Genomic DNA, 8,936 nt, shown 5'->3' with positions numbered 1-8,936 from the left:
TGTGGGGTTTTTTTAATTGAAATGAGAAGTGGCTGTTTCAAGTCTCGGGGACTATCAAACGGCAAAACGTTACAATACTAAAAAGACATCCATTGAATTTCAGCTATTCATGTCACGAGGTTGATTGCGAGGCTGAGTTAGTATACAGGATGTTCAGACTGAAGCCAAACTGTTAGTGATCCGGCAGACAATCACACAGACATCAGAAATGACACTTCATGTGAGAAAAGAGCCCCCTGCTGGCAGCAAAACATACAAACCAATACGGGTCACAGGAAAAACTGTAAACAAAATGCTGAGAACCAAACAATTTAAGAATGACATTTCCGCAGCCATACAGGTGTGATTATTGATTGTTTGAGAGATGAACCACAGTGAAACATCGACTCGCTCTGAACAGCTTACACAGCAGCCCTGACAAGAAGGCACAACATCATCTGTCTTCAGGCTTTGGCTTTTCAGCAAAAAGGCAGCACTGTCTGTAAATGTTGAGTAATGATTGGAAAGGCTCACGTGTCAAGACCGAAATACAGTCCTTTAAAGCTGATATAAAGGTTCAAAAGTGAAAAGCTACATTGCATAGACCTGCAAGCAGGAGTGAAACTCTGATTAGTGAACGTAAAGACAGAGGAGAGGCCTTTTCTATCATAACATTCAAAAAATACACGTCATTTAATTATGAGTTAAACAAGCAAGTGTGACATTCATTAAAGAGTTAATCTGCTATCACTACAAAGTGAACATTGCTTACATTAACTTGTATACAGATGAAATGTTTGGCAGCGAGGTACAATTTACCTTCCGCAGTTAATAATGCGTGTTTTAAGTAATGAGCTAAATGTTTCCTTGTATATGTTCTTTATATATTAGATAAATGAGACACTTTTCCTTGTTCTGGATCTGTAGGTTTTCATATTTTGTGAAACCCTCCAAAACAATTAATACAAACCAAAGCAGATTTGAAGTGTAGCAGTTTGCTGGACATTTTAAATACTCTTCGATCGTAGGGCTGGGCGATGAAACTACCTCGACAGGGGACCGCGTTGACATTCATGTTTACTAAATGTGGACAGATCTAACAGCCTATCACACAGCCAAAACATACGCGACAACTTCCAGTGAGTCTGCTGCCTCTGCTGTGTGTGGCTGCGCTCTTCCACACAGACTGAAGGATATATTTTAGTCAGTGACGGCAGAACTCATTATCCGTAAGTGCAACAAAGGAGAGAATTTCTCAAACACCTGTTGAACAGGCAGAACACAAACTTGCAGAAATGGGACAGTAACTTGCGCCACCCTCTTAATCCACACACGGTTTGCTTTACGTTATGCAGAGCTCATGCAAACTGACTCACATTATCCTCTGAGGCTAAGAGAATTGTTGACAGAAAAGGTCGTGTGACATCAGTTATACGGTAGTGGTTTGGATGTCAAAGGCGACTAAGATGGTGTGCAAAGGACGCGGTAAAGCAGTTCCACCCGAGACGGGAAAGGCACCAAATCATTACCTGAAAAGGTGCCATCCCCGCCACCGCACGTTACTTTGGAATTTAGAAGGCAAGCTAACTCCAGTTGTTTTAGGGCAGATGATGTATGACTGCAAAGTTTAATGTTAACATTTAGATGTTATTCAATGTTCTTGTTCTTCTGTGCGCACAGTTAAATGTCAACATTATTCTATTTTTTATGTTCATTAACTATTCTCATAAATTTGATGTCCCTTTGGTTTCTTCATCATCAGGATACTCTTCAAATTGGCACCATTATCCAACTACATATCGTGATAAGTATCGATATGGATCAATATGGGAAAAAATGAGTGTGATTGTATTCCCTGCCTTATGGCCCAGCCCTATTCTGTAACATAGTTAGTACAGTTATATTGTATAATTTCTTAATCAAGTATGAAATTTTCAGGCACTACCCAGTAATGACAAAGCTATCTAGTGCGTATTAAAAAATATTCATATCAATATAGATTTACTATTTGGCAACCATCTACTACAATACAGTAGCTAAAAAAAAAATCACTGAAGAAAAAAGTAATAATGATTGATTATTGTCATCGGAAAACTGACTTCAACTACATGCATCAGAGACGATATAAGGTCCGATAACGCTGATTCAGTGTGGACTTATATTTCGTCCTCATGAAGGGTGAGCTTCTTTTCCTTTTAGTCGTTACCTCCGCACAGCTTCAACAGCAGCTTCTTGTAATCCCCGGAGGTGTCACCCTGAGAAACACAGCAAAAATCAACATGAATTTCAAATGATCCCACAAATGTACCACAGAAAAAAAAAAAAAGAGCTGGACCTGTCATGATGACGTGGTTAGTGGGACTTACTGAGATGTGGGTGTAAAGAGATTTTCCATAGGTCTTCACATACACCTGTCTGATGTCCAACATGTCAACCTCACTGCGGGACACCATGATGCGGATCAGGGTTGTGTCCTTGGTCCCTGCTCCCTGTCAAAACATCACAACGTGACACGTCATTGCAGGAGCAGTGAAATATTCTCCTATGCCCCGCCACCCACGGTGACGTCGGCGCAGGAGATCAGCCGGTTTGTGATCATTACGAGTAAAATGTGATGATGAGCAGCACGCGCACCTGCATGGCCTTGTGGAGCCTTTCTGCAAAGTAGGCCGGGGTGTTCTTGATGCATTTCACTGGGAAAAAGGAGCGGATGTAAATAGATTAGTCTGGTATGAGGCTTGCAATGCAATCAAATAATAAACACACTAGAGACAGAGGTGACTGTACTGTCGTTCACTCGTTTTATGTTACTGCCTCTGCACAAAGGTTTTGTTCTTCTGCACTTTGTCATTTTTAATTTGTGCACAACAATTTTACCATTCCAACAACACTTGTTCATCCAATCTTCACTGCATATTTGGATGGACCCCAACGTTTATTTTTAGATACTGGTTTCCTATAACTGGCTGCCAAATTCTTGTAGGTATGGCCCAAACAACTTCAACATCTTGTGTAACTGCACAATATTTAATAAACCAAAATGACTGTACCCAAAATCATCGATCTATCATCAAGCATTCAAAAGATATTTAAGTCAAAAAACAGCCTGTTTGCATCTGCAGGGTATTTTCAGTCCTTCCAGGAAACCCTTCGGAACAAACATCTTTGACAAATTACTTCAATATATACTTGAACATGTTTTTGGAAAGCCACTTCGGTTTGTTTGAGGTTTGGAAAAAAAAGAACGTACCCACAGCGACCATGCCAGACTCCAAATTGCCAGACATTTCCCTGCAGATACTCTTCTCAATGTCTCGTCCACACATCTGCTGGTACTCCTGGAAGACTATCAAAGAAAACAATCCCAGGTGAGATAATCTGAATATTTCAAAACATGTGAAACATGTTCTGTAATGTGCAGTTATGACACTGGAAAAGCAGAAAAGAAAAATAATCTTGTGTGCAGCAATGTTGAGACTACACACCTGCACGAAGGTGGGGCCTGCTGCGAGCACACAGGATGGCATTGAACTGAGACTCATCTGTTCCCACTTTATTTTCTCCAGCAGCATACAGTTTCTGTCGCCCACACAGACACACATAAATCAAAAAAAAAAGGAACATGACACGGCTTGCCAATTAGTTCCCATGAATGCTACAACACCAAACCGACTTCAAACCGGTACCTGAGCGTCCTGTTTGACCAGGGAGATGTCAACAGTCTCCCTTTCATCACGATTTCCCTAGATAAAGCAAGACATGTGCTCGTTAAACATATGCTACGTGGGCGGCGTACAGTGACAGGGTTCAAGTTTACATGAGCTGAAATCTGTTTTGAGAGAGCTCATTGCGAAGCGGTGCGGCAGCTACCTGGCAGAGAGAAACCAGGAGTCTGCGGAAGTGACCGGAGGTGTCGCTAGCGATGGCGTCCTCCAGGCTCTTCCCGTACTCTGGAAGGAAGGCGTTGCTTTTTAGGAAAATACAATCATTTGCATATAACTTGCATCTTGTTTAGATGCCACTTTTTCACAATCCATCATCCAAGTACAACAAAAGGGTGGCCGCACTGCCTAAAATCAAAGCAAAACACAACATTTCAAACATGTCTTAACCTTCAAATAGAGGCTGTACGTCTATATCACTCACATTTATACACTCGTTATTTTTTGTCTGAGCTCTAATCAATGTGTTAATGATACAGAAGCAATCCAGTTCCGTTCATTTTTATTACATTTAAATTAAGGATTGAAATTGTGTCGAGTGGGCTATAGACAATGCCTTCGAAAAAATATTTCACATTTAGAGTTACGGGTCTCATTTCTTACAAAAAACAATGTCAAGATTTGAACTCACCAGCTTTGTAGATGCGGGTGATTTCATGAATCTCTGCATTAGAGCGTGATGAAAGAATCTCAATCAGGCAGGCTTCATCAGTTCCTGCGCCCTAAAAACAAACAAACAACAAAAACACAGAAACACATTAGTAAGACATCGAAGGACACACCTGCTTCATAGAGCAAAAACGGTGAACGCTCACTGGTCATCAGCCATGACTCAGAGCTCAACTTGTCTGGCCTTCACTTGCACTTTACTTTTCTGCTCTTATTTTCCTATTACATGATGAGTCAAACAAAGTGGTTTGGAGAGCAAAACCAAAATTGAAACATTTGCTGAGACAACAACTCCAGCTTCCAACCTTTATAGCCTCTCTGAGTTCACTTGCAGCAAAGTGTGCTGGGCTCATCATCATAGCAAGAACCAGCTTCTCAAAGTTTCCAGTGAGCTCAGACTTCAGATCACGGATTAAATCCTGAGAGGAAAAACACAGAACAAATACAAGAAACAAAAACATGAGAGCAAATAAACATAGCTACCAGACGGGGTCAATGAGAAGCAACATGTTACTGAATGAATTTCAACTGCAAAAAACAAGAACTAAAATATTAGAGAACGCACCTTCCCATAAGTTGTTTTATAGGCTGCAACCATTGGAACCCTCTGCTTGTTGGTACGACTCCCCAGAAGTTCAATAATGGCATTTTCATCAGTGCCTGTTTAAAATATTTATGATGTGTTAAAAAAAATCATCCATAGTGAGTAATGCTTCCGATGAGTTTAGCATATTAAACACCATTTACTGACCAAAACCCTTCATAGCTTTGCGAAGAACTTCGACATCCCTCAGTGGATCAGCCCCTGGAAAGTCTTTAATTGAACCCCTGTACCCTTTCTATAAACCAAAAAAAGCACACATAAGAAATAAACATTAGGAGATAACATTTGTACATAGTTTCAGAGAAAAGGGACGAAGACAAATGCTTCTTACAGGAATGGCAGGTGCCTGAGGGTTGGACGGAACTCCACTTCCATATGCGGGCATTGAGGGGTTAGTCGCGGGGGCTCCAGGGTAATTTGGCATTGGCTGGCCTGGGGCAGGACCCCCTGGGTACCCCTGCTGAGCTCCTCCTGGCTGCAAACAGAAGACAGCTGTAAGTGCTAAATCCAGGGTGACAAACTTCATATACAGCAGACGAGGTTCAAGTAGGGCTGGTGAAGATAAGGTGATTTAAGCAAACACGAGATTTAGCTTAAGCCGGTCCATATGTTATCAGTGACACGGTATTGCAGTAGTGAAGACTAAGTAAAGAATTTACGTACTGCTCCATAGCCACCACTTGGTGCTGCACCCCAGCCTCCACCTGCAAAGAAAATATTGACATAACACTCCACAAAACTGATTTTAATTCAATGAATATGAATCCTCACAACTTCACAGCACATCTTGGAGCCTCACCTGCAGCAGGCATGGAGGGATAACCTCCTGCTCCAGACTGTGACTGGTATCCTCCTGCCTGAGGAGGGAAGCCTCCAGCTTGGGGAGGGAAGCCACCACCTGCCTGGGGAGGGTAGCCCCCTGCTGCTGGAGGGAACCCGCCTGCTGCGGGAGGGTAACTGCCCGCTGCGGGAGGGTAACTGCCAGCCTGGGGCGGGTATCCGCCACCCTGTGGGGGGTAGCTTCCTCCTGCTGGTGGGTAGCCTCCTTGTGCTGGAGGGTAGCCACCTGCTTGGGGTGGATATGCTCCTGGTTGAGGTGGGTAGCCCCCTGCCTGTGATGGGTATCCCCCAGACTGAGGAGGGTATCCTGGGTAGCTCATCTTCAGAACCTGGAGGTGACATGAAGTTGTGGCGTGTGACCGTGATGTATAACGGCCATCATATGGCTCTTTTTCAACTGCAAGTCCATTTCCAGAAATTTAAGCTCAGATGTAGCTTAAATCACCCATCCTGGCCCCTAAAATGTCTCTGCTCCGCCTATGCTTTTCAATAGACCGAAGGGTAGTGGGGTGGAGGCTGATGATGGAGTGTTGATAGTCAACATGAGGTCTATTTAGGACTTCTACAGCATGTGCGCAGCATTCATTCAGGCTGTAAACAAGCAGTGACTGTTGCTGTCTCACACAGATCTTCATTTGTCTAATATGTATGTCTAATCCACATGGTTCTTTAGATGTGGTAACACAAACAACAACGTGTAAAATGGATTTTAACCACCTGTTCTACTTCCTGAAGAACTGACCCAACTGTTTGGTCATAATTAGTTTACAATGTGTTTACAATAGTTTGGTAATAAAATGCTCTTCCCTTCACCTACAACTTATGTAAGTTAATGAATAAGCTATAAGTTCAGACAAGGTCCCCATCACTGACATCACTCCACAGGCTGTTTACTCACATCTCTATACGACAACAATCTCACCACGTCCATCTGCATGGATCCCTTTCATATGATAAGAGTGCTCATTGTTTATGACAGGATTCAAGCTTTCCTTCCCCTTTCTCAGAGGAAACACTGCATAACAATAACTAGCAAGTGTCCCTGAATTTTTCAGTTATGAAAGGGGAATCTCCAATTCATAAGATCCCTCTACTGGGATACCATCCATTGGAAGAGTTAGAATTACACAGCCGTTCAGGTGCCCCTGTGTCATCCCATAATGAAGCAAAAATGTCAATTACAGCTACTGGTCTGTCGGCTGTAATGAGAGATAATCTGGCAGACTGTAAATTTACTTTGTTTACATGCACACAAGAAACCAGGTACCGGAGAAATCATTGTTTTTGGAAAACAAGGTGCGACCTACAGGCTCTGTAGTGTGAGAGAACACAGATATTCCTTACAATGTAAAGGCACCTTAATGCTGCACACAATCCACTGTTTGGCTCTATAAACAAAACTTATTTTAGGTATTTATGTGCAAATGAAAAAAATTCTTCTGACACAACCGGACTTATTTAGAGCAATTGAGTTTAGATTTAAGTAATCTGAATTCAAAGATGCACCACTGGGTTAGTTACATAGACCTAAACACGCCGTGTTAGGGGTGACCGCAGGAAGGGCGTCTGATTGTTGACTCTCCATTAGTTTCCAGCCCTCTCCTTTGGACCCCTCTACGCACTGGTGGGGCTTTTACGTGTTATCGTAAATATTAACATTTCCACCACACCAGAGATTTACAACCCAAGAAGGCTATAAATATGAGTGGGGAATTCGTTCATGCGTGACTTAAAATCATTAAAGCGTTAAATGACATCTAAGAGTTTAGTATTTTGTCCGTTGCATTCGAAATTTTTTGTCTTAAATAATAATAATTCTAATGTGCGATGGTGTTGAAAAATAACGTCCGTCACATACTTCTGGGTTCCTAACGCAAACCAATAAACAACGGACTGCTGCTGCTGTTATATTATTTTGAATTTCTACACCTCAAGGCATGTTAAAGGCGGAGAATGAGCATATTCGCGGATGAATCTCACTTTTACGAGGGGCACTAGAAAGCAGCAAAGCCCCTACTTTGCAGCATCACAGGCCTGCATTTCTCAACTCGCCAACTTGCTACGATAAGAATGTGCAGTAACGTTAGTCCATATACTCTATCAACAATATTAATCCGAGTAAAAGTACATATACTATCAAGCAAAGCTAATATTTAATTTCACACCATCATTTTCTTTGATGTCCAGGAGCTTGTACACTGTGGTCCCTTAGCGTTACATAATGTTACTGTCTCGAAGATTTACGTTAAGATATAGCATTTAGCCAGCATTCAGTCTGAACGCCTAGAATTACCGGGACAGACGTCTGACACGTTAGAAAAATACAGTTAAAAGCACCAGGAAGCCATTTCAAGACATTTGTAAAGAAGGAAGTTTAGCAATGTTACCGTTAAACAGCTCCACACCGGGCTGTGTCCGTTTAATTGGGCGAGGCTAATTTCCTACATTCACAAGAAGAGAAGTAAGCTAATGCTAACGTTAACGGACACCGAAAGTATTTGTTAAACTTCGTTGTCGCCTGTTACGCTATGGTGGACAAATATTTCACGGCATTCACGGTCTAAAATAAAAACATCTGGGTTACTTACTTTTTTGACAGTGGCTTCAGATCCAGGAAGAGACAAGCGGAGAGCTGCAGAGGGATTTAGCCGTCCGGAGGTGGGTGGGTCCTCAGCATTGTTTCCGTCATGCTGTAACAACCTTTGCTCGGTAATTACCGAGCGTCAGCGGAGAGCGGCTGATGTTGACTCAGAGGGCTGCACTGTCATTTCTAACACAAGCCACACTGCACTATTTGTCCGAAAAGGTGATTAGATTTATCTCTGTGCTGCTGCAACAGGCGCAGAATGTGCATATGAGTCCATGTCATGCGTATAAAACACGTCATGTTTAAATTTCTTATGTCAAATATTTAGAATTTCATTGACGTGACCCAGAGCTCAATTTTAATAAACGGCGATATCACTTATTTAACTTTTTTAAATCCCCTGAAAACTTTCAAATCGCTATGAATAATGCTCTGAATCATGTTTTTTTCCACCAAAAAAGATTCCTCCTAAAGATGTCCTCAAAGCACATTTCCCTTAACGAGCACTCCAGAAGCTATGAATACGTAAATGTTG

The 8,936-nt window shown here is 42.1% G+C and overlaps 1 protein-coding gene across 1 annotated transcript; it reads right to left on the bottom strand.

Moving 5' to 3' along the window:
* anxa11b (annexin A11b) lies at positions 1 to 8,500 on the bottom strand. The gene is made up of 15 exons (XM_076759965.1): positions 8,403 to 8,500; positions 5,774 to 6,143; positions 5,638 to 5,678; positions 5,306 to 5,449; positions 5,122 to 5,209; positions 4,936 to 5,030; positions 4,676 to 4,789; positions 4,333 to 4,423; positions 3,850 to 3,929; positions 3,666 to 3,722; positions 3,465 to 3,558; positions 3,230 to 3,325; positions 2,614 to 2,672; positions 2,346 to 2,468; positions 1 to 2,234 (listed from the first exon to the last, which is right to left on the bottom strand). The coding sequence occupies exons 2-15, from the start codon at positions 6,132 to 6,134 to the stop codon at positions 2,175 to 2,177; spliced, it is 1,503 nt and encodes a 500-aa protein (XP_076616080.1). The 5' UTR covers positions 6,135 to 6,143; positions 8,403 to 8,500; the 3' UTR covers positions 1 to 2,174.
* Between the last annotated feature and the right edge of the window lie 436 nt (positions 8,501 to 8,936).

This window comes from Chaetodon auriga, chromosome 20 (assembly GCF_051107435.1).
Source record: "Chaetodon auriga isolate fChaAug3 chromosome 20, fChaAug3.hap1, whole genome shotgun sequence".
In the NCBI taxonomy this organism is placed as follows: domain Eukaryota; kingdom Metazoa; phylum Chordata; class Actinopteri; order Chaetodontiformes; family Chaetodontidae; genus Chaetodon; species Chaetodon auriga.
Note: the sequence above shows the minus strand (reverse complement) of the source record. Positions and strands in the feature narration are given on the sequence as shown.

Excerpts from the sequence above, each read along its gene's own strand:
- anxa11b (XM_076759965.1), bottom strand. The coding sequence starts at position 6,134 with ATGAGCTACCCAGGATACCCTCCTCAGTCTGGGGGATACCCATCACAG. Across the intron at positions 3,723-3,849 it reads TCCTGGTTTCTCTCTGCCAG|GGAAATCGTGATGAAAGGGA; the intron begins GTAGCTGCCGCA and ends TGCTTTATCTAG. Across the intron at positions 3,326-3,464 it reads CAGGCCCCACCTTCGTGCAG|TCTTCCAGGAGTACCAGCAG; the intron begins GTGTGTAGTCTC and ends TTTCTTTGATAG.